The 24,645-nt window shown below is 36.7% G+C and overlaps 1 protein-coding gene across 13 annotated transcripts in view; it reads right to left on the reverse strand.

Moving 5' to 3' along the window:
• The window catches only part of DNM3 (dynamin 3), a 646,455-nt gene that overhangs the window by 88,510 nt on the left and 533,300 nt on the right, over positions 1-24,645 (reverse strand). For 11 of the 13 annotated variants that reach the window (XM_025285930.3, XM_025285935.3, XM_025285936.3 and 8 more), the window contains one exon: positions 19,677-19,688. The exons of the other annotated variants lie outside the window; for them this stretch is intronic. In XM_025285930.3, coding sequence (XP_025141715.1) covers positions 19,677-19,688 — 12 coding nt within the window. The remainder of the gene's footprint in view (positions 1-19,676; positions 19,689-24,645) is intronic. 13 annotated transcript variants of the gene reach the window in all.

Genomic DNA, 24,645 nt, shown 5'->3' on the forward strand with positions numbered 1-24,645 from the left:
TTGCCACTCTCTGATGTGATATTTGCATTCTACAAATCCATAATTCCATAAATCTTATACTTCTGTAATTCATCATAACTATAACCCTTCTCCACACATCACATGAATTGGAAATGTAAAATTGTTAATAGCCTTCATAAAACTTGGCTTCTATAACTGATTTCAGTAATTTTGTCACATTTTAAGAAAATCAAAGCATCAAAGTTATGCTTCAATGCTTGACAAACTCAGCCTTTATATGGGCTGAGCAAACTAATGTGGGTGGCTTTATCTTTGGGTACTCGATGTCTTGGCCATCTTACAGTGACTTAAAAATAATTTTATTGGCAGACAATACATTCCATACCTTACTCAAAAAAAGTCTGTGCTTGACAATCCATGAGTTGAATTGTTGGACCACGTGGAAAGGAAAGAATAAGCTTAAGTTGGAACATTAGAAAAGTTTTTCTTGATAAAGGCTCAGGTTTTAACTGCATTTTACTGAGTCTTTTTTTATGTCTCATTCTAATGCTCAAATATAGAAAGATTTTAACTTTTTTTCTGTTTTCATGGAATTCCAGTTTTGAAATAGGCTTTTAGTGGAAGCACATAAAAGCTTCCCAAATTTATAAAAATTGGGCTTTTCTTATTTAATGAAAGACATATGTTCACAAAAAAGTGTTGGTGAAGGCAATTCTTTGTAACACTCACAGTTCTTGACCTCGAACCACTTGTCCAAGAATACAAGCCCAAATTTGAAAATCTTTACAGTATTGTCATACTTTTAAAGGCAATTCATCAATTCAAAGGGCAGGGAATATTTTCCAAATTAAGCAGATAATATGCTTCAGCTACTGCTGAAGCATAATGGTAGGTGCAAACTGCTTGTACACCAGAGTTTGTAGGTGAACAGATTCCAGTTCTTTAACCAATTTTAGGTGAATTTGGCTTGATTAATGAAAGTCATAGGTCCAAATCTTCATAGGCTAAATTGGGTATGAGAGGCTCTTACATACTTATTTCAAGCCAGGTCAGAGTTTATCAACTTCAATACTATCAACACATATGACTAATTCTTTATTGTGGAGATGTTGTTTAGTCACTAAGTCATGTCTGACTCTTTGAGACCCCATGGACTGCAGCTGGCTATGGGATTTTCCAGACAAGAATACTAGAGTGGGTTGCCATTTCCTTCTCCAGGGGATCTACCCAACCCAGGGAACAAACCAATGTCTCCTTCACTGGCAGGCAGATTCTTTACCACTGAACCACCAGAGAAGCCCTCATTGTAGAGACTATCTTGTAAATAATAGGATATTGGCTTCCACACACTAAATTTCAGTAGTATCTCCCCAGTCCAAATGTCTCCAGACATTGTTAAATGTCCATAGGGTGCAAAATCACCCCTAGTTGAGAATGACTGATCTAAGTGGAAACAATACTTATTTCCAATTTCTAACCTGAGGTAAAATACACTGATATAAAGATTTCGACAAGCTGATCCTTTTTTAAAAGTTCTATTTTGTTCTTTGTATCAAATTGTTATTTTTTCCCCAATTCCTTGAAGTGTCACTAATTCTTCTCTTTGAAGCCATGACATAAAATGAGAAAATTTATGGAACTAATGGTGAATTATTTCAAGGAGGAAAATGTAAATGTCCAAATTAGGTTCTTTCTTCAATTAAAAAGTGGTTAATAGTAAAAAATTTTGCTGAAGAAAGTGTGTTGTCATTTTGTCAAGTTGGTCTTTAGTATTTCATTTTGTGTTATATCCCCAAATAACACTAGCCTTTTCTATTTTAGGACTGATTCTATTTGTTGGCATATAATGAAATATATCTTCTAAATCCTTATTTTAAAATATTCTTTTCATTTTAGAACTTTTACTTGATTCTGCATATTCCAATAATTAAGATAAGTATATTCCTAATTCTGGACTAAAATAACATGTATCAAGTTAAGGCAAACAAAATGCAAATACTTAAGAAAAAGAACACAATTTTAAGTTAAAATATGATAGTCCTTTTTATCATTTCTTAAAAAAATCAAGAGTCCTGAGTGACTTATTTTAGATTTTGTTCTGAGATACTTGCCAAATTGCTCTGTCCACTAAGAACACTTAATTTTTAATGTGCAAGCGTATGGCTTCAATGTAGTAATTATCATTACCAACTGGGTTTTCGCATATGCTCACATGGCCTTCTTCTAGCTTCCTACCAACTGCCTCATACTTACCTGCTCAGTCTTCTTAAAAGTTAATGACCACTCCCTGACTTCCCCCCACACACTTTCTGTATAAAAATTTTTCTTACCATATTTCTAAGTTTATAAAGGCAATAATGAGTGCAATAGCAAACTAACACATAGCTGCCTAAAGAAGTTAAAAATAATTCTTAACTTTTCTTCAAACTCATTTCCTACACCTTTCTCTATGCTCTTATAAACATATGTATACACACACACAATGTTCTTTCTCAGTCACTTTTATTGGTTTCTTCTAATTGTATTTCTAAAGAATACATAATTCTGTTCTCAGTTCTCCTCCTTTCATTTCTCCTTAGGTGCCAAGATTTTAAATACAATATCTAACAACTTGCAAATCTCTGTCTGAAGGCCTCTCCTCTGAACTTGGATGTACATATTTAACTGCCTAAAAGACATCTCCGTTAGGATGTTTAAACAGACATTCAAATATTTGGTTCTCCCCTCCAGGGTACCCAATAAGATGGTATTTCCTGTCTATTTGTATTTAGGTGTAGCCACGTGGCTTGCTTTGGACAATGAAAATGGAAATTACATGTCACATTCAGATAGAAACATTAACAGTCCATGTGTGACTCTTCACTTATTTCCTCGGCCATTGGTGATCAGCAACAATCCTATCAGCTTGAGTCTTGAAGTAGGAATAGCAAGGAGCAAAGTCCCAGACAGTTGAGATGCACACACAGCATGAGCAAGAAATATTTTGTAGTTTGAAGCCACCAGATTTTGGGGAGTATTTGTTGCAGCAGTAATAACTTAGCCTATCCTGACTAAACAGTGATATGTAGTAGGATCCCAAATTTAACATGGTCAAAACAAAATGCCTCACTCCATTTTCTCTTTTCCTTATCTTACTCATCTTATTAAATGGCACTAACCCATACCCATCATCCAAGATCCAATAATCTTTTTTTATTTTACTCTTTCTCTCACTTTTCAGATCCAATCCATCAGTAAATCTTAAATGGCTCTCCCACCAAAATATATTCTGAAACTAACTGTTTCTCACTATCACACTACTGTCCCTAGCCCAAGCTATCACCATCTCTCCTTTGCACTGCCTCAGCAGGCTCTCCACTTCCCCTCTAAACACCACTCCTCTCTTTCATGTTTATTACTGTCTTATTGATTTCTAAGAAACTCTTTAATTTGGGTAAAAATAAGATATTAATTCTTTGCTTGCCATATGTGTTGCAAATGTTTTCTCAGATTTTAACTTTTTTAAAAACTCTGTTTATTCTTTAGAGTCAGATTAAGTCACTGGCTTTCATTGTCATCAACTTTAATCTCTTTGTGCTTAAATATGGTACAGAGAAATCAGATACTTTATACCTTTCAGTTCTTTTTCAAACTGGAGGTGTCTGGTAGGGAGCCAAGCAAACACAGAGTAAGTATTCAAAGGCCAACATGACTCTCTCAAATCTAAAGGATGATTTTTTCCCTCCCCTTCAAGGGGAGATTTCTTAGTAGGGACTCTAATTCTGATCCTAGTTCTTCAATTGTTGTCGGTCTTTTGATTTTCAGAATATACACTTGTTACATAAATCAATGGATTCAAGGCAAACGAATCAATTTTTAAATTTAAATCTGACAGAATTCTTTTCATTAGCTCAATATTATATGTTTTCATCTTTAAAACTCAATTAGATTTTTTAAATAGCAGAAGATCAAAGACCAGAAATTAGGCCATGGAATGGCTCCCTGATAACCCTTAGATAATATGCATTATTTGTACATTATGCACAACATAGTCATAGAGGGTGATAGCGCTGACAGGTACAAAATTGGAACTTAAGGAAGAATGATTGGTCCAGGAAGATGGGGAGGCTGGATACATGGGAATCTGAGCATTTGAAACAAAGACACTATTGAGACTCAGGCAACAAGGTAAGGTGAGCATTCAGAGACTCATAATAGTGAGGAAAATAGCATATTTGCACAGTAGAGCAAAAGGTGTTAACAAAAATCTGTGTATTCATTTAAAAAATTATAAACAAGATTATATTATTATGCTGTTTATAGTCTCAGATGATTAACTTCCATTATTCATTTAATATTTTCTTTTTTTGAAGTTTAATCCATTTATGTATAATAATACATCTCTCCTTCTAAATATTATTTTCATCATTTTATATTTTATTTTTTTTCTTTTTATTTTATTTTATTTTTAAACTTGAAACACTGTATTAGTTTTGCCAAACATCAAATTTTTTTCTCACCATCCTCCATTTAAGTATCTTCCTCTTTTTGTTTTACTATGTATTTTAAAATCTTTTTATGAAAATCACACAAAAGACAGCTTCAAGAAAATGAGAAAATGACAAGGGAACAAAATTTAAAATTGCCCATACAATTAACATTTTGGTGTATATCTTCTCAAAATTTCTACATACAAATATTTACATATAAACACCATCCCCTACAAAATTTGGCATTAATGCAAATACGTTAATGCAAAAATGGCATTACGTTATCTATGGTGTTTTTTTTTTTTTCAGTTAATTTATCATGAAAATTTCCATTGCAATTGATATATTTATATCTTTATATATACATCTTTATATATGTGTATATATACATATTTACTTTTAAAATTTTGCTTTATAGCATTTCATTTGGAGAAGGAAATGGCAACCCACTCCAGTATTCTTCCCTGGAGAATCCCATGGACGGAGGAGCCTGGTGGGCTACAGTCCACGGGGTCGCAAAGAGTCGGACACGACTGAGCGACTTCACTCACTTATAGCATTTCATTGATGTACCATATTCTATTTAATCAATTATCTATGATGGATACTGATGCATTTTTTAAACATCAGAAATTATAAAAAATGTTTCCAAATAATTTTTGAACAAATACCATTGCACAACTATTGAATTATTTGATAAAAATAAATTTTTAGAAGTGGAATGGTTTGGCCAAAAGGTTGGCACATAATCAAGGTATCTGATGCATGCCAAACTGGCCACCCTGCATCAAGGCTATGTGAATACTCAGCCACATGTAACATATAAGAAGAACAGCTTCATCATTACCACCTATCATGACCATCCTTTCTCATTTCTCGTGATCTGAAAGCTCAGAAATGATGTACGGGCAGTTATTTTAATTTACAATTCCTGTAGTGAATTGCTAGTGAATTGAACCCTTTTTTTCAACTGGTTGTCAGTCTTTTTACTTTTTATTTTTTGGTTTTAAACAATTGATTGGCTGGTTTTTGTTATGTCTTAAATGAATTGAATAGAAACAATTTTAACCTGAGGACATTTAATACTTTGTATGTCATATATGCTGCAAATATTTTATGAATTTGTCATTTGCTTTTTAACTGTTTACTGTCTTTTGGACCATACAAAAGTATTAAATTTGCATGTAGTTTAAGGTCACTTTTTTTTCACTATTTTCTAATTCATTAATTTTTACTTTACTCATTAATTTCTTTCCTTAGATTTTTTTTTGTTGCTCTCCTCCAACCTCTTGAATTTATTTACTTCTATTTAAATAATAATTCTTTTAAAAGTTATTAATTTTCCCTGTGTATAACACTCTATATTTTATAGTGTTTCCTGTATAGTATTTTTATTGTTATTATAATTCAAATAGTCTGTAAATTAAGCATTGATTTTCATTTGGATCTATTTCTGGAGTGTATTTTTTTCATTCTAAGTAGACATGTTTTCTCATTTAAAGTTTGCTCTATATCTCTAGCTTTCTAAACCTTATTAGATATCTAATATTTATATGTCTTTTAAATATTACTATATACATATGTATCTTTTGAATTACCCTTATTTCTAATACAAATCATATCCTTTTTCATTTTAGTTTTTGTCCAGATGATCTGCTTAAAACAAGGAGAAGGATTTTAAACTCTCATAACTACAAATATGTATTATTTCACTGTATGGTGTGATAATCACATTATGTTAAACTAGCAAAAGAAATAAATTTCTACTTTTTTATTAAAAATGCTTCTGTAAGGGGTTAAATTTCAAAATAAAACATTACAATGAAACTTCTAAAATCATACTCGATGACAATATGTTTTCAAAACTAAAACATAAAGAACCCCTTTAATTTTGGAGCAATGTTAAACCAATTCCTTTGAAAAATATCATAGGGCATACTAAAAGATGTCTAAAATACTATGAGAAAAAAACTGTGAGGTAAGACATCATTATTTTCTTATTTCTCATTATTTCTATCTCTAGTTATCTCTAGTTATTTCTCATTAACTAGAGATGAGTCATGTTTTATAAAAGATAGAGAAAATAAAAATATAAAATTAGCACAAAAAACATTTCAGAGTTCCCTGTCTTATCACCCATTGTAAGTTTTCTAAACAGCAGATTAATTTTTGCTTCCTTATAGAGTCTATGTGGCAAGGTTAATAAATTTGGGTATACAATATAGATTCTACCTCCCTTATCAAAGTTTTTTGCCTTCAAATGAACTGTCATTTTTTCCCAACTGTTTAAGATTAAAGCTGGGGGTTCAAAAAGTAGGCATTTTTTACAATGCTCTTTTAAGACCGATTTGCCAAAAAAGAACCAAAGGTTTATTGGTGCTGCAGTGATTGAGACAGACAATTTTTATATGTACATAGAGCTAAAATAACACTTTGAGGCCCGTGAGTTTTCCTCCTTTCTCTTAACTTTAATGATATTCTCACTGGGTTATGAATAAATTAAGTGAACCAGAGGGGCTCTCCATAAATCCCAGGGAAATACATTTACTAAACTTCTTCAAGAAAATCAAGGAAAGAATATACATTATTCAAAGAAAATAAATAACCTAATTGAGCTGACTATACCTAAACTACTTAGAATGTTCTTTCAGGGACTTCCCTGGTGGTCCAGGGATTAAGAATCTACCTGCCAATGCAGGGGACACAGGTTTGATCCCTGTCCTGGAATATCCCACATTCTGCAGGGCAACTAAGCCCACACGCCACAACTACTGAGCCCCCTCTCTAGAGACCATGAGCCACAATGAAGACCCAGCACAGCCAAAAATAAATAAATAAATATTATAAAAAGAATGTTCTTTCAGTCATTTTAAATATTAGAGAGGAAATATATCTTCTGACAAGGTACTGTCTGCTCCTTCATCAACTAAGATTATAACACACATCATTAATAAGACATTTCCAGGTTTCATGATGAATTTTCAGTTCCTTACCTATACTCTCTCACATACGACCAAGAACAGGAATTTAGAAATTGAAGATTTGCACAAGAGGCAAAACAAATTAACATGGATTTACTATCTGTGTTTTTCAGTGTAATATATTTTGGTGACATTTGACTTGGCACATTCTGTCTTTCAAATGATGACTACAATCCAATGGCTGACCAAAATCAGTATGCTAGGTGATAACTACTTTTCCCACTAATGCGACTGTCAGTGTCCACTTGTCTAGCTAAATGTGTTGGAAAATTACTAGACAAAGTATTTTTATTTTATTTTATTTTATTTTATTTATTTTTTTTTTTTGGTTGTTGTTGTTGTTGTTTTTGTTTGTTTGTTTTTTTAAATTTTATTTTATTTTTAAACTTTACATAACTGTATTAGATTTGCCAAATATCAAAATGAATCCGCCACAGGTATACATGTGTTCCCCATTCTGAACCCTCCTCCCTCCTCCCTCTTCCCTCCCCATTCCATCCCTCTGGGTCGTCCCAGTGCACCAGCCCCAAGCATCCAGTATCGTGCATCAAACCTGGACTGGCAACTCGTTTCATACATGATATTTTACATGTTTCAATGCCATTCTCCCAAATCTTCCCACCCTCTCCCTCTCTCTCAGAGTCCATAAGACTGTTCTATACATCAGTGTCTCTTTTGCTGTCTCGTACGCAGGGTTATTGTTACCATCTTTCTAAATTCCATATATATGCGTTAGTATACTGTATTGGTGTTTTTCTTTCTGGCTTACTTCACTCTGAATAATAGGCTCCAGTTTCATCCACCTCATTAGAACTGATTCAAATGTATTCTTTTTAATGGCCGAGTAATACTCCATTGTGTATATGTACCACGGCTTTCTTATCCATTCATCTGCTGATGGACATCTAGGTTGCTTCCATGTCCTGGCTATTATAAACAGTGCTGCAATGAACATTGGGGTACACGTGTCTCTTTCCCTTCTGGTTTCCTCAGTGTGTATGCCCAGCAGTGGGATTGCTGGATCATAAGGCAGTTCTATTTCCAGTTTCTTAAGGAATCTCCACACTGTTCTCCATAGTGGCTGTACTAGTTTGTATTCCCACCAACAGTGTAAGAGGGTTCCCTTTTCTCCACACCCTCTCCAGCATTTATTACGTGTAGACTTTTGGATCGCAGCCATTCTGACTGGTGTGAAATGGTACCTCATAGTGGTTTTGATTTGCATTTCTCTGATAATGAGTGATGTGGAGCATCTTTTCATGTGTTTGTTAGCCATCTGGATGTCTTCTTTGGAGAAATGTCTATTTAGTTCTTTGGCCCATTTTTTGATTGGGTCATTTATTTTTCTGGAGTTGAGCTGTAGGTGTTGCTTATATATTCTCGAGATTAGTTGTTTGTCAGTTGCTTCATTTGCTATTATCTTCTCCCATTCTGAAGGCTGTCTTTTCACCTTGCTAATAGTTTCCTTTGATGTGCAGAAGCTTTTAAGGTTAATTAGGTCCCATTTGTTTATTTTTGCTTTTATTTCCAATATTCTGGGAGGTGGGTCATAGAGGATCCTGCTGTGATGTATGTCAGAGAGTGTTTTGCCTATATTCTCCTCTAGGAGTTTTATAGTTTCTGGTCTTATGTTGAGATCTTTAATCCATTTTGAGTTTATTTTTGTGTATGGTGTTAGAAAGTGTTCTAGTTTAATTCTTTACAAGTGGTTGACCAGTTTTCCCAGCACCACTTTTTAAAGAGATTGTCTTTAATCCATTGTATATTCTTGCCTCCTTTGTCAAAGATAAGGGGTCCATATGTGCGTGGATTAATCTCTGGGCTTTCTATTTTGTTCCATTGATCTATATTTCTGTCTTTGTGCCAGTACCATACTGTCTTGATGACTGTGGCTTTGTAGTAGAGCCTGAAGTCAGACAGGTCGATTCCTCCAGTTCCATTCTTCCTTCTCAAGATCGCTTTGGCTATTTGAAGTTTTTTGTATTTCCATACAAATTGTGAAATTATTTGTTCTAGCTCTGTGAAGAATATCGTTGGTAGCTGTAGGGATTGCATTGAATCTATAGATTGCTTTGGGTAGTATACTCATTTTCACTATATTGATTCTTCCAATCCATGAACATGGTATATTTCTCCACCTGTTAGTGTCCTCTTTGATTTCTTTCACCAGTGTTTTATAGTTTTCTATATATAGGTCTTTAGTTTCTTTAGGTAGATATATTCCTAAGTATTTTATTCTTTCCGTTGCAATGGTGAATGGAATTGTTTCCTTAATTTCTCTTTCTGTTTTCTCATTATTAGTGTATAGGAATGCAAGGGATTTCTCTGTGTTGATTTTATATCCTGCAACTTTCCTATAGTCATTGATTAGTTCTAGTAATTTTCTGGTGGAGTCTTTAGGGTTTTCTATGTAGAGGATCATGTCATCTGCAAACAGTGAGAGCTTTACTTCTTCTTTTCCAATTTGGATTCCTTTTATTTCTTTTTCTGCTCTGATTGCTGTGGCTAAAACTTCCAAAACTATGTTGAATAGTAGTGGTGAGAGTGGGCACCCTTGTCTTGTTCCTGACTTTAGAGGAAATGCTTTCAATTTTTCACCATCGAGGATAATGTTTGCTGTGGGTTTGTCATATATAGCTTTTATTATGTTGAGGTATGTTCCTTCTATTCCTGCTTTCTGGAGAGTTTTGATCATAAATGGATGTTGAATTTTGTCAAAGGCTTTCTCTGCATCTATTGAGATAATCATATGGTTTTTATTTTTCAATTTGTTAATGTGGTGTATTACATTGATTGATTTGCGGATATTGAAGAATCCTTGCATCCCTGGGATAAAGCCCACTTGGTCATGGTGTATGATCTTTTTAATGTGTTGTTGGATTCTGATTGCTAGAATTTTGTTAAGGATTTTTGCATCTATGTTCATCAGTGATATTGGCCTGTAGTTTTCTTTTTTTGTGGGATCTTTGTCAGGTTTTGGTATTAGGGTGATGGTGGCCTCATAGAATGAGTTTGGAAGTTTACCTTCCTCTGCAATTTTCTGGAAGAGTTTGAGCAGGATAGGTGTTAGCTCTTCTCTAAATTTTTGGTAGAATTCAGCTGTGAAACAGTCTGGACCTGGGCTTTTGTTTGCTGGAAGATTTTTGATTACAGTTTCAATTTCCGTGCTTGTGATGGGTCTGTTAAGATTTTCTATTTCTTCCTGGTCCAGTTTTGGAAAGTTGTACTTTTCTAAGAATTTGTCCATTTCTTCCACGTTGTCCATTTTATTGGCATATAATTGTTGATAGTACTCTCTTATGATCCTTTGTATTTCTGTGTTGTCTGTTCTGATCTCTCCATTTTCATTTCTAATTTTATTGATTTGATTTTTCTCCCTTTGTTTCTTGATGAGTCTGGCTAATGGTTTGTCAATTTTATTTATCCTTTCAAAAAACCAGCTTTTGGTTTTGTTGATTTTTGCTATGATCTCTTTTGTTTCTTTTGCATTTATTTCTGCTCTAAGTTTTAAGATTTCTTTCCTTCTACTAACCCTGGGGTTCTTCATTTCTTCCTTTTCTAGTTGCTTTAGGTGTAGAGTTAGGTTATTTATTTGACTTTTTTCTTGTTTCTTGAGGTGTGCCTGTATTGCTATGAACTTTCCCCTTAGGACTGCTTTTATAGTGTGCCACAGGTTTTGGGTTGTTGTGTTTTCATTTTCATTCATTTCTATGCAAATTTTGATTTCTTTTTTGATTTCTTCTGTGATTTGTTGGTTATTCAGCAGCGTGTTGTTCAGCCTCCATATGTTGGAATTTTAATAGTTTTTCTCTTGTAATTGAGATCTAATCCTACTGCATTGTGGTCAGAAAAGATGCTTGGAATGATTTCTATTTTTTTGAATTTACCAAGGCTAGCTTTATGGCCCAGGACGTGATCTATCCTGGAGAAGGTTCCATGTGGGCTTGAGAAGAAGGTGAAATTCATTGTTTTGGGATGAAATGTCCTATAGATATCAATTAGGTCTAACTGGTCTATTGTATCGTTTAAAGTTTGTGTTTCCTTGTTAATTTTCTGTTTAGTTGATCTATCCATAGGTGTGAGTGGGGTATTAAAGTCTCCCACTATTATTGTGTTATTGTTAATTTCTCCTTTCATACTTGTTAGCATTTGTCTTACATACTGTGGTGCTCCCGTGTTGGGTGCATATATATTTATAATTGTTATATCTTCTTCTTGGATTGATCCTTTGATCATTATGTAGTGACCTTCTTTGTCTCTTTTCACAGTCTTTGTTTTAAAGTCTATTTTATCTGATATGAGTATTGCTACTCCTGCTTTCTTTTGGTCCCTATTTGCATGGAAAATCTTTTTCTAGCCCTTCACTTTCAGTCAGTATGTGTCCCCTGTTTTGAGGTGGGTCTCTTGTAGACAACATATGTATGGGTCTTGTTTTTGTATCCATTCAGCCAGTCTTTGTCTTTTGGTTGGGGCTTTCAACCCATTTACATTTAAGGTAATTACTGATAAGTATGATCCCATTGCCATTTACTTTATTGTTTTGGGTTCTAATTTATACACTGTTTTTGTGTGTCCTGTCTAGAGAATATCCTTTAGTATTTTTAAAATGTTAAAACAGGTGTTCAAATTGGATTTTCTTTCCTTTTTCTTTTCTTAAATATCAAAGCCCTCTACTATGTATAAAATTATTGCATTTAATGTAACAGTGCTGTGCTGTGCTAAGTGGCTTCAGTTGTGTCCACCTCTGCAACCCCGTGGACTGCAGCCCACCAGGACCCCGTCCATGGGATTCTCCAGGCAAGAATACTGGAGTGAGTTGCCATTTCCTCTGCTGCTGCTGCTGCTGCTGCTGCTGCTGCTAAGTCGCTTCAGTTGTGTCCGACTCTGTGTGACCCCATAAATGGCAGCCCACTAGGCTCCCCCGTCCCTGGGATTATCCAGGCAAGAACACTGGAGTGGGTTGCCATTTCCTTCTCCAATGCATGAAAGTGAAAAGTGAAAGTGAAGTCGCTCAGTCGTGTCCAGCCCCTAGCGACCCCATGGACTGCAGCCTACCAGGCTCTTCCGTCCATGGGATTTTCCAGGCAAGAGTACTGGAGTGGGGTGCCATTGCCTTCTCCTAGAACTTAGTAAAAACTTATTTTTAATCTGACATGTTTTTAACATGTTTTTGCATGTTTCAGTTCTATTTCTCCTTCTCAAATCCTCCTTCTCTTGAATCAAGGCAGTCCATTTCATATTTCCACATGGGGGACATAAAATCATCCTTTAGTTTAAGAAGACTGATGTTAAGTAAGGTGCTAGTTAATTTCTCTTTTAAACATAATAAAAGATTCATAAGAGAGGAGAGTACCTGTAGTGTTTCTCTATAAGTTAAAATTTTTTGAAGTATTCATTTCTGAACCTAGGATTCCTTTTAGTTTTCATTTGTATTTGTATATCAACATAATTAAGAAATTTTGAGAGCTTTTTTTTAACAGTATTTTATTCTTTATATTTTAAGGGCTTTTTCTACCTTTAATTTGCCTAATTTAACATCAAAGATACTTAACCAAAACTCAAAGTAACAAAAAAATAAAACTAAATGCTTATTAAATTCCTAGAAATGTCCACCAAGCAAGGGTATCAAGTTAATGAAAGAAATTAAACCTCTTCTATCTAGGACAAAACATGGAGATTACTTTTTACCTGAAGGCTCAGTTCTGAAAATGATATTCTGATTTACATTTGTACTCAACAAACAAACGAACCAACCAACCAACCAAAAAAAAAAAAAGAATAGTCCAAACCTCCCTGTTACTATATTATATTTGTTCACATTCCCCAAACTATTCAGAGTCCTAGATTATGGTCTTACTTTGGAAGACATTGACTTGGAATTCATGGTCTAGGGAAACCCCTCGAAAGAGGAGACAGACTCTACTTTAAGAAATTTAAGATATCACTAAGCCAGTAGAAAAACATTTCCAAAGGAAAAATAAGTAATGGGTCTGGAAGGAAAATTTTTCCTGAGCAACTATGACCTCCTCACAAAAGGAAAATGTGCTTTTTAAGGAGAAATAACAAAATGCATATAAGTGCTCAAGGAAGAACATGACCATGGGTGTTTTGCCCCATAATGCATTTATAATATAAATCTCTGTGTCTCTTGTAGATGTTTTTTTCTGAGAGTTTAGAGAAGTAGCTTCCAAACTCTAAGTAAAGGAAATCAACCCTGAATATTCATTGGAAGGACTAATGCTGAAGCTCCAATACTGTGGCCACCTGATGCAAAAAGTAGACTCATTGAAAAAGCCCCTGATGCTGTGAAAGACTAAGGGCAAGAGGAGAAGGGCATGACAGAGGATGAGATGGTTGAATGGCATCTCCGACTCTATGGACATGAGTTTGAGCAAACTCCGGGAGATAGTGAAGGACAGGGAAGCCTGGCGTGTTGCGGTCCATGGAGTCGCAAAGAGTCAGACACGACTGAGTGACTGAACAACAATAACAAAGGTGGATGAAGCAGATCACTTTAGCTGGCATTGAGAAAATGAATAGTAGAGTTACTCCATACACTTTATAATATACGTGTATGTATGTATATGTGTGCATGTATGAAGGAAGATGAATCCATGCATCCTGCTCATCTAAAGAAACATTAATTGAGCAAGCTTCATTGTCTCTAGTATCTGGTTAGTATCATAAATAATGAAATGCTATTAACAAAACAAACAATTAGCCTTTGAGAGTCTGAAATGAGTCACCTTTTACAGCTGGCTCATGTATACGGCAGGCAACAAACAGGTGTGTTGCCTTTGGGACAACGCAGAACAAGCATCCTAGCATGAGAGGGAAAAAAGAATCTCATATTCTCCTTTTGAAGATTCCAGATCTATACTCTGGAGACAGCACAGCTTGTATTCCAGTGTTGTCCATTTATACTGAAATTCTAAGTGAAAGGAAAATAGCCTGCAGATGTGCTGTTTATGATTTGAGGAGCCTCTTTTGTGCCAGAGTCCATGGTCAGTACAATGATCATATTTTAAAAGTATTAGCCTTATATTTCTTTCACAAACTATTACTTAATCATAACATAAGCAACCAAGAATTAAGGTATAAGGGCAATACACATCAGCCCCTCCAAAGTAGCTGCTCTTCAGTTAAAAATCAAACCAGTAAGTGTTTGCATCTTTGGCATGCTTCAGCTGACACTCTAACTGGCACGCAAAGATCCCCCAAGCACTATACCAAGTATTCACAGTGCAGATGGGGGCTCCAGGCGCTGGGAGACTCTGCAGGGCCTTCTGCATCATCTGAGAGGTAGCCTTAAGGAGCACCAGCTTAGAGCATCTGAGTTTTATCGCTCATTGTATAATTATTTGAAAAGAATCAGTAAATTCTATTAAACTGAACATTTCATTACTCAGAAGAACTTGACCAAGAAGGACAACACAAATGGATGACTCCTGCTATGGAAAAGTGTTTTCTTTGGGGAATTTTAAAAATGCCTTTAAGTCATCAGTGAATCACTCATGAAAGAGTCAAATCATAAATGTTTCTTGATTGCTATATAACACAGGAAGCCTAGGCCAACACTCTGGGATGACCTACAGAAGGGTATGGGGCTGGATGAGAAGGAGGTTCAAGAGGGAGGGGATCTATCTGTCTGTCTATGGGCTTCCCTGGTGGCTCAGACGGTAAAGCATCTGCCTGCAGTGTGGGAGACCTGGATTCAATCCCTGGGTTGGGAAGATCCCCTGGAGGAGGGCATGGCAAACCACTCCAGTATTCTTGCCTGGACAGAACCCTCATGGACAGAGGAGCTGGCAGGCTACAGTCCATGGGGTTGCAAAGAGTCGGATATGACTGAGCAACTAAGCACACAACACACACAAACATACTTATGCATGTATGTATATATACACATATACTTATGGCTGATTCACGTTGTATGGCAGAAACCAACACAACTTTGTAAGGCAATTATCTTCCAATTAAAAAAAAATCAAAAAATGCCTCTTGAATGATCTAAGGGTTCAGTTCAGTTCAGTTCAGTTCAGTCGCTCAGTCGTGTCCGACTCTTTGTGACCCCATGAATCGCAGCTCTCCAGGCCTCCCTGTCCATCACCAACTCCCGGAGTTCACCCAGACTCACATCCATCGAGTCAGTGATGCCATCCAGCCATCTCATCCTCTGTCATTCCCTTCTCCTCCTGCCCCCAATCCCTCCCAGCATCATAGTCTTTTCCAATGAGTCAACTCTTCACATGAGGTGGCCAAAGTACTGGAGTTGCAGCTTTAGCATCATTCCTTCCAAAGAAATCCCAGGGCTGATCTCCTTCAGAATGGACTGGTTGGATCTCCTTGTAGTCCAAGGGACTCTCAAGAGTCTTCTCCAACACCACAGTTCAAAGGCATCAATTCTTCAGCGCTCAGCCTTCTTCACAGTCCAACTCTCACATCCATACATGACCACAGGAGAAACCATAGCCTTGACTAGACGGACATTTGTTGGCAAAGTAATGTCTCTGCTTTTGAATATGCTATCTAGGTTGGTCATAACTTTCCTTCCAAGAAGTAAGCATCTTTTAATTTCATGGCTGCAGTCACCATCTGCAGTGATTTTGGAGCCCCCAAAAATAAAGTCTGACACTGTTTCCACTGTTTCCCCATCTATTTCCCATGAAGTGATGGGACCAGATCCCATGATCTTCGTTTTCTGAATGTTGAGCTTTAAGCCAACTTTTTCACTCTCTACTTTCACTTTCATCAAGAGGCTTTTGAGTTCCTCTTCACTTTCTGCCAGAAGGGTGGTGTCATCTGCATATCTGAGGTTATTGATATTTCTCCCGGCAATCTTGATTCCAACTTGTGTTTCTTCCAGTCCAGCGTTTCTCATGATGTACTCTGCACATAAGTTAAATAAGCAGGATGACAATATACAGCCTTGACGTACTCCTTTTCCTATTTGGAACCAGTCTATTGTTCCATGTCCAATTCTAACTGTTGTTTCCTGACCTGCATACAAATTTCTCAAGAGGCAGATCAGGTGGTCTGGTATTCCCATCTCTTTCAGAGTTTCCCACAGTTTATTGTGATCCACACAGTCAAAGGCTTTGGCATAGTCAATAAAGCAGAAATAGATGTTTTTCTGGAACTCTCTTGCTTTTTCCATGATCCAGCGGATATTGGCAATTTGATCTCTGGTTCCTCTGCCTTTTCTAAAACCAGCTTGAACATCTGGAAGTTCACGGTTCACATATTGCTGAAGCCTGGCTTGGAGAATTTTGAGCATTTCTTTACTAGCGTGTGAGATGAATGCAATTTTGCGGTAGTTTGACATTCTTTGGCATTGCCTTTCTTTGGGATTGGAATGAAAACTGACCTTTTGCAGTCCTGTGGCCACTGCTGAGTTTTCCAAATTTGCTGGCATATTGAGTGTAGCACTTTCACAGCATCATCTTTCAGGATTTGACATAGCTTAACTGGAATTCCATCACCTCCACTAGCTTTGTTTGTAGTGATGCTCTTTCTAAGGCCCACTTGACTTCACATTCCAGGATGTCTGGCTCTAGGTCAGTGATCACACCATCGTGATTATCTGGGTCGTGAAGATCTTTTTTGTATAGTTCTTCTGTGTATTCTTGCCATCTCTTCTTAATATCTTCTGCTTCTGTTAGGTCCATACCATTTCTGTCCTTTATTGTGCCTATCTTTGCATGAAATGTTCCCTTGGTATCTCTAATTTCCTTGAAGAGATCTCTAGTCTTTCCCGTTCGGTTGTTTTGCTCTACTTCTTTGCATTGATCGCTGAAGAAGGCTTTCTAATCTCTTCTTGCTATTCTTTGGAACTCTGCATTCAGATGCTTATATCTTTCCTTTTCTCCTTTGCTTTTCGCTTCTCTTCTTTTCACAGCTATTTGTAAGGCCTCCCCAGACAGCCATTTTGCTTTTTTGCATTTCTTTTCCACGGGGATGGTCTTGATCCCTGTCTCCTGTACAATGTCACAAACCTCATTTCATAGTTCATCAGGCACTCTATCTATCAGATCTAGTCCCTTAAATCTATTTCTCACTTCCACTGTATAATCATAAGGGATTTGATTTAGGTCATACCTGTATGGTCTAGTGGTTTTTCCTACTTTCTTCAATTTAAGTCTGAATTTGGCAATAAGGAGTTCATGGTCTGAGCCACAGTCGGCTCTTGGTCTTGTTTTTGCTGACTGTATAGAGCTTCTCCATTGACCATTATATCTACTACTGCGGGCAGGAATCCCTTAGAAGAAATGGAGTAGCCATCATGGTCAACAAAAGAGTCCAAAATGCAGTACTTGGATGCAATCTCAAAAACGACAGAATGATCTCTGTTCGTTTCCAAGGCAAACCATTCAATATCACAGTAATCCAAGTCTATGCCCCAACCAGTAACGCTGAAGAAGCTGAAGTTGAACGGTTCTATGAAGACCTATAAGACCTTTTAGACCTAACACCCCCAAAATATGTTCTTTTCATTATAGGGGACTGGAATGCAAAAGTAGGAAATCAAGAAACACCTGGAGTAACAGGCAAATTTGGCCTTGGAATACGGAATGAAGCAGGGTAAAGATTAATAGAGTTTTGCCAAGAAAATGCACTGATCATAACAAACACCCTCCTCCAACAACACAAGAGAAGACTCTACACACGGACATCACCAGATGGTCAACACCGAAACCAGATTGATCCAAGGGTTAGCACCTCCCTAAAATGTCAGCAGCTGACTGCCTGATCCTCAGCATGCATAGACTTGCTATTAGTGCACTCACATATCTCAGGCAATTTAAACAATTAAGAGATGCAGGACATGAAATTCTAGACAACAACTCAGTGTAATGTGTGTCCAGGACCAAAGAGACTATTCAAGAATCAAAATACAGCATATGGTGTGAGAACTAAAATTTTGTCCAAACGGTTTTTTTTCCAATAGTGACAATATTAGTTAGAAATATTATCCTTTACTTCTAGAAGAAATCCTTAATCAATTTAATAAGTTACCTTCTGTTTTAAAAAGCAAACTTTTAGTGGGCTAAGTTCACCCCCCTGGGTCCTTCACAAAAGCCTATCTTGTGATTTTATAATATTATTTTTAACTTCATTAAATATTATTACTTGGGTCATAAGCAATTATAGCAAGATATAAATTTATAAAGTGACACATTTTCAATACCAACTCTATCAACTTATTCCATAATAGCACATTCCATCAAATTAAACTGCAAGATTTCCCACATTTGTTTTAAATTCTATATGTATGGCTTATGAATAGCAACTTTGATGAATTCCAGCTGGCTTAAATATGCAGGCAGACCCTTATAAAACAGATTCTTTTCAATTCTTATTGTATTCAATGAGGCCTATTTTAAGTGGGCCACCTGGTAGGATAAAGCACTAATAATTCTCCATAGGAAAAAAAATAGGAAAAACAAATCACCCTGCTAAACTTAAGACTATCTTCCCTGACTACATTACTCTTACATACCTAATATAAGTGAGAAGTAGTTCTAATCTTCTGGAAAAGTTAAATTAAAATTTTAACAAGCAAGCCACTCTGTGAACTACTAAATTACTCATTTATCTGTTACAACAACAACATTAAAATAGTTTCCACCATGTGTGTGTGTTGCTTGGTTTCACAAATCATACACATTTCAGTCTCCCCCTCCATTCCCCACACCCTCCTGCCTCCATCCAGCTGGAATACATCAAGCACGCAGAAGCCAAGGCAAATGTTGACCCCACCCTCCTCCATCCATTTTAAGGCACCTTCAAAGCCAGAGCACTGATCTAGTTCGGTTTCACCAACAAAGCCAGCCATCCTGCTATTTAAGACTCCAGTTTAGGGTTTTTATAACTGCACATTAACATGAGAGCTTTGATTTTGGGTCAAAAACGTCAGCTGCACTGAGTTTCATCAGATGGTCGTACCCCTTCTGCAGAAGAGTCCTCATTATTAAATCATCATCTTTGCTCTCAGTGTTGCTGTCTTTCCTTATAAAAACAACCTCTCTGAACTGTCCAATAACCAGCCCTGAGGAACGTAATATTTCCTTTCCGAAAGGTCAAAAATGAACCGCCACGATGGTAGTCCAAGCTCTGTTTTCTCTGACATTTGCACAGCCTCTATCATTTGTGTACTGTCACAGACAGTCATTTCAAAGCACAGAAACACTCTCACCAAGGGCACATGCAGGAGGGGAGTGGGGACTGAAGAGACAGAGGAGCTGCAGGAGGACAAAGAACTTACTTTGTTGTTCCCCTGTGCATGTAGCCGCAAGGAAAAAAAAAAAAAAGAAATATGTTAAACAAATTTATTTTAAAATCATGAGGTTTTTCATGCTAGATCAAAATCAAAATAAGTACCTCTTCACTGACATCCCATTCATACATATAGCACCCAAAGCTCACGGACGAGTCAAAGATTCTACTTACATTAAGGGAAATCATACTTTTATAACACTAGAAAATTATGACAGAGATTTCCCCCTTTCTTTCTACTTGAAATACTTGAAGTACCGGGAACCTGGCCAAAAAGCATTGGTTTGAATTGGTAATAAGTGAGCTGTTAGCATGAAAGGCAAAGTATTTAGTATGTCGGCTTGCCCTTTCCTGACAGCCCCTCCTCCAACATGCCAAGCAGTGGAAAATTTCATCAGCCAATGCATTTTTAAACAAACACTGCATCCTTGGTTTCAAAGAAGGTGGGGGGAAAAAAAAAAAGAAAAAGAGAAGAGGAAAGGAGTGAGTGATTCTGGGGAGACAGGGCAAGCAGACCACGTTACGACCTCCATCTGTACCATTCCTTTATTTCATAAATTATGAGTTTGGTCTTGGGCTGGCATGGGAAGTGAAAACTGTATAGTGGGGAGGCAGCCAAAATAAACACTGGTCCACATTCAAGAAAATGGGTCTGGAAAGGTTAGTTACAAAAATGTAGTCATTTCTAAAAGGGACGTTCCGGATAGAGACACAGAGAGCAGCCAGCAACAGGCAGCAGGCAAATGGCTGTCTTGTTTCAAACTGGAGCGGCAGGAGTATGATTTATATCAAACAATTTAACCCACATATGGCTTAAAAAAATAAAATGGTGATTCATTACTCCCAGGGCAGCCTGAGTCCTTGCAAGGTCAGATCCTGTGGGGGAGACGTGATGCGATATAGAGAGGGAACAGATCTGAACTCTCCTCACAAGGGGCCCAGAAAGAATGTCTCTCTCCACTGAGATGCAGAGTGGAAGAGAGCTGTGAGTGGAGTCTGTGCCTGTGTGGAGAAGCCTGAGCACAGGGTGTGGAGTAACAGGTTGGGCTGGAGATCTGGCATTTAGTTTTAAGAGAGGATGTGTGTGGGGAAGTAATACATACAAAAATTTTCTGGAGAGCAGTAAGGGAATGATTGCAGGAGAGTGTATTTTCTGGAAAACAATGCCAGCTGGTGACTCTAGGGGGGATGGCTAATTCAAGGACCATCAGGGCCATCATATTGAATAAAAACATAAATTTAAAGACACTGAAAAAACAGCATAGAGAAGTTTCCTGACATTGTGAGTGGCCGTGATATAACCATTAACATCCCTGGTTTATGTGAGACATAAATAATGGTACCAGAATGAATGAAATCAGGGGGAAAGGAGTCTTTTGTAAAGACTATGCCAATGGTTCAATAAGGCAATAAAGATCCCCAGAGAGAATTTTATCAGGAATAGCATACTATCTTAGAGAATAATGGGACCTTGGTTCTCCAAAGAAGTGCAATAGTGCTGAAAATACCTCAAACAGATGGAGATTATTGCATTCCACAGAGTGCAGCTTTTGATCTACCAAATAAGTTTCAGGAGTTCAACCAAGTATTTTTGCACATTAGGGAATGGCTGGCTTCCCTGCACGGTGGCAGATGGTTCTGTTTGTAGTGGCAACAGTGATGTCACCGAGTAGGGGGCCTTAATCCTTAAATACGAGAAACATACAAGTGAAAGACGTGGTGTGGCTTTGCCATTTCTTATTTCCTTCAATCATTTCCCCAGTTGTCTATTCTGAGACAGGCATAGCAGTCATGACTGGTGAAATGTAAATTCTCTATAATTCCTCCACTACTCTGTATGGCAGCATTTATATTTAGAAAGTCCCTTCATTGAAAAAAAAACTAAACTATTGGTCATGGAGCTGCTCTAATTTCTGTGGGAAGCACTGTCGAATAAGCTAAGAATAAAGTTATGTAGAGTGGGACGAATATGGGTGTTTTCTATCTTGTACACAAGACTGCTGAGTAAATACATGGGAGTGGTCATCACCACATTAATAAATACTTATGGGGCTCTGTGTCCATTCCTCTCCTCCTCCTAGAGTGAAACAGACACTTTCATCCTCATTTGCTTTTTGCCACAGAGAAAAATTCGGTTGTAAAGTCTATCCAAAAAGACTTTCTCATATCCCTGAGACTGCATTATGGGATGGTTTCAACCTCCAAGGCAGTCCTTAAAAGCATGAATTATGACTGGGAGAGTCCTGACTTCAGAGGTACAGTGAAGCTCCAAGGTGCTTCCATTTCTACTGTCTAGATGGTATATGATTTCTTAAGAGATGAAAAATGACAGTTGCTCTGTGACAACCTAGAAGGGTGGGGTGGGGTGAGAGGTGGGAGGAAGGTTCAAGAGGAAGGGTCATATACCTCTAGCTGATTCATGTTGATGTATGGCAGAAACCAACACAATATTGTAAAACAATTGTCCTCTAATTAAAAATTAATAAGTTAAAAAAGAAATCATATACTAGACAGGAGGACCATCTATCTATACAGCTAAAAAAAAAAATAACTCTTGTAAAAAGTTCTGAGGTGTATGTCTTAACAGATACACAAAACTGAATTTGTGCCACATCTGTTTCTAGGCTATGCACAGATTTGCAGCTGCACCTTTCAGATGGCCAGAATCTGAAGGGAGGAGGTTTGTGGACTCTCATTTCCCTGACAGCCTCTATGGCTCACTCCTGACTAAATGATGGAGACTTTGAGGTCAGTCTGTCCACAGGGCAGCATAATCTCAAGGCTCTCCTAAACAGTTTGGTATCCTCAGCCAACAGTTGGGGAGATTCTCCCCAGATTTCACCGATAGTTTGCAAAGAAAAGAGAACTACTAATGTGAGAAGTACAGCTTCATGGACACATTAATGATAGTCAATATCAATATTAAAGTCTACATGGCACCGAGTACTTTCCTCCAGGTGTAGGCACCAAGCTAGATGTGGTGTGCAATAGTATTCATTTAATCCTACAAAATCACTCAGAGAAAGAAATGATTATTTTGAGTTTAAAAAGGAATAAAAAACTAGAGAGTGAAATAAGTTGCCTAAGCCTTATGGCACATAAATAGAAGGGTAGGGATTCCAACACAAGTGGATTTGACTTCAAGCCTACCTAACTTCCACGCACAGAAGAATCTGGAATTCCTTCACATTTATATATAAAGTCATATTGTGAGCTGACAAAACTGTGCCAGGAAAATCAGTCATTTGTTATATGACATTCTTTAGGTATTTAATTAAATTCACACATTTCTATTTACACCTAGAGGAAAAATTTATGTACATGGATCATAATATTGTTTAAGTTTTAAAATTATGAAATTGTGACCTGTAGCTATTGATACACACACACACACTTTTTGATGCTGCTTAATCTTGATGGGGAAATGGTGCAGAACAAGAAAGGGAATAAAGTTTTGGATAGAGAGGTTAGTCGTAATCTTGGCAGAGGAACTCATTTTCAGTGCCTACTCCTGTTTTAACTTCCCCCAAATCTTTGAGGGAATATCAAAAACAAAAACAAAAAGCTATTAATCCCTTTAGAAACAACTTCATTTTGAAACTACATAAATTCCTATGTACTTATTTAATTTCATATGTATAAATTTCATACTGAGTATAATTTCAATTTAGTGGCCAAAGGAAATAGAAATAAAAAATAAAATTCTGTTAAATTCAAATTCAGGTTTAAATATATTTTAAAAATATTCTTGCTGCTCAGAAAGCTCAGGTGATGGTAGTATGCCAGAGTTCTGGGTCAGAGATGTTATGTCTACATTCACAGAGTAAGTCAGTGGCATAGTGGGAAAGTAAACTCAGGACTCATTTCCATTTTAGGGTCACATACCACGATGCTCAGATAAGAAGTCTACATTTAGCTTTAGGTCCAGAAAGTTTAAGAGACTGGAAAGTAATTAGAAAATGAACATGGCAAAATAAAATATATCAATGATTAGAAAACAGAAGGTAATTAGAAAATGTACATGGGAATATAGTTGGGCTGTTGTGCTTTATATAGACACCCACCAGTTTTTTATTCACATTGTACAGTAGCTATTTATTTGCATCTCTCTCTTCCACTGGACTTGGAACTCCTGTAAAGTAAGAACTGCCTTCTTTTTTTTATCTTTGAATCTTCAGAGTCCACATAACAGTGATGGATGAAGGGAAGGAAGGAAGTGGGAGAAGATGGAAGGAAAGGAAAGAAAGAAGAAAACTTTGTAGAAAACCCCAAGAGAAATGACCTAAGAGACAGAAGGAATAGAGTAGCAGAACATTATGAGTGACATAAAAAACATTTCACCATGCGGACATGATGGGAAAAGATATGACGAGGAAACGCGTGTTATAAAAAAGTATGCAACCTTAGTTTGGACAAAAAAAATTATTCTAAACATCAGCTCATCCAGATTTGCGTGATGGATATTTATCTAAATGAATCCAAACTTATACAATTTAGAAAAATGACCTATGTAGAATTTTTTCCAATTAGAATAGAGCTGTCTCATGTAAAAAGCAGAATTGTTTTGGTCTTGACTCATATCCATTTATGACACATGAACATTTCATTATTAGGGTAGGGATTGACTGGTTTGCTATTGACTCAATGGTTTAGTGATACAAAAACAGAAACACCAGAAATTCTAAAAATTTACTTAGAGACATCTGTTATTAGGTTACTCGGACTTATTTGTCAAATCTTTCTAAATTAAGAATAACTGTACCTAGAAGTATCATTTTCCCCAAACCTAAGATTGTTCTAAAATGGGGCTGGTGCACTGGGATGACCCAGAGGGATGGAATGGGGAGGGAGGAGGGAGGAGGGTTCAGGATGGGGAACACATGTATACCTGTGGCGGATTCATTTTGATATTTGGCAAAACTAATACAATTATGTAAAGTTTAAAAATAAAATAAAAT

The sequence above is a fragment of the Bubalus bubalis genome, chromosome 5, assembly GCF_019923935.1.
Source record: "Bubalus bubalis isolate 160015118507 breed Murrah chromosome 5, NDDB_SH_1, whole genome shotgun sequence".
Taxonomy (NCBI): domain Eukaryota; kingdom Metazoa; phylum Chordata; class Mammalia; order Artiodactyla; family Bovidae; genus Bubalus; species Bubalus bubalis.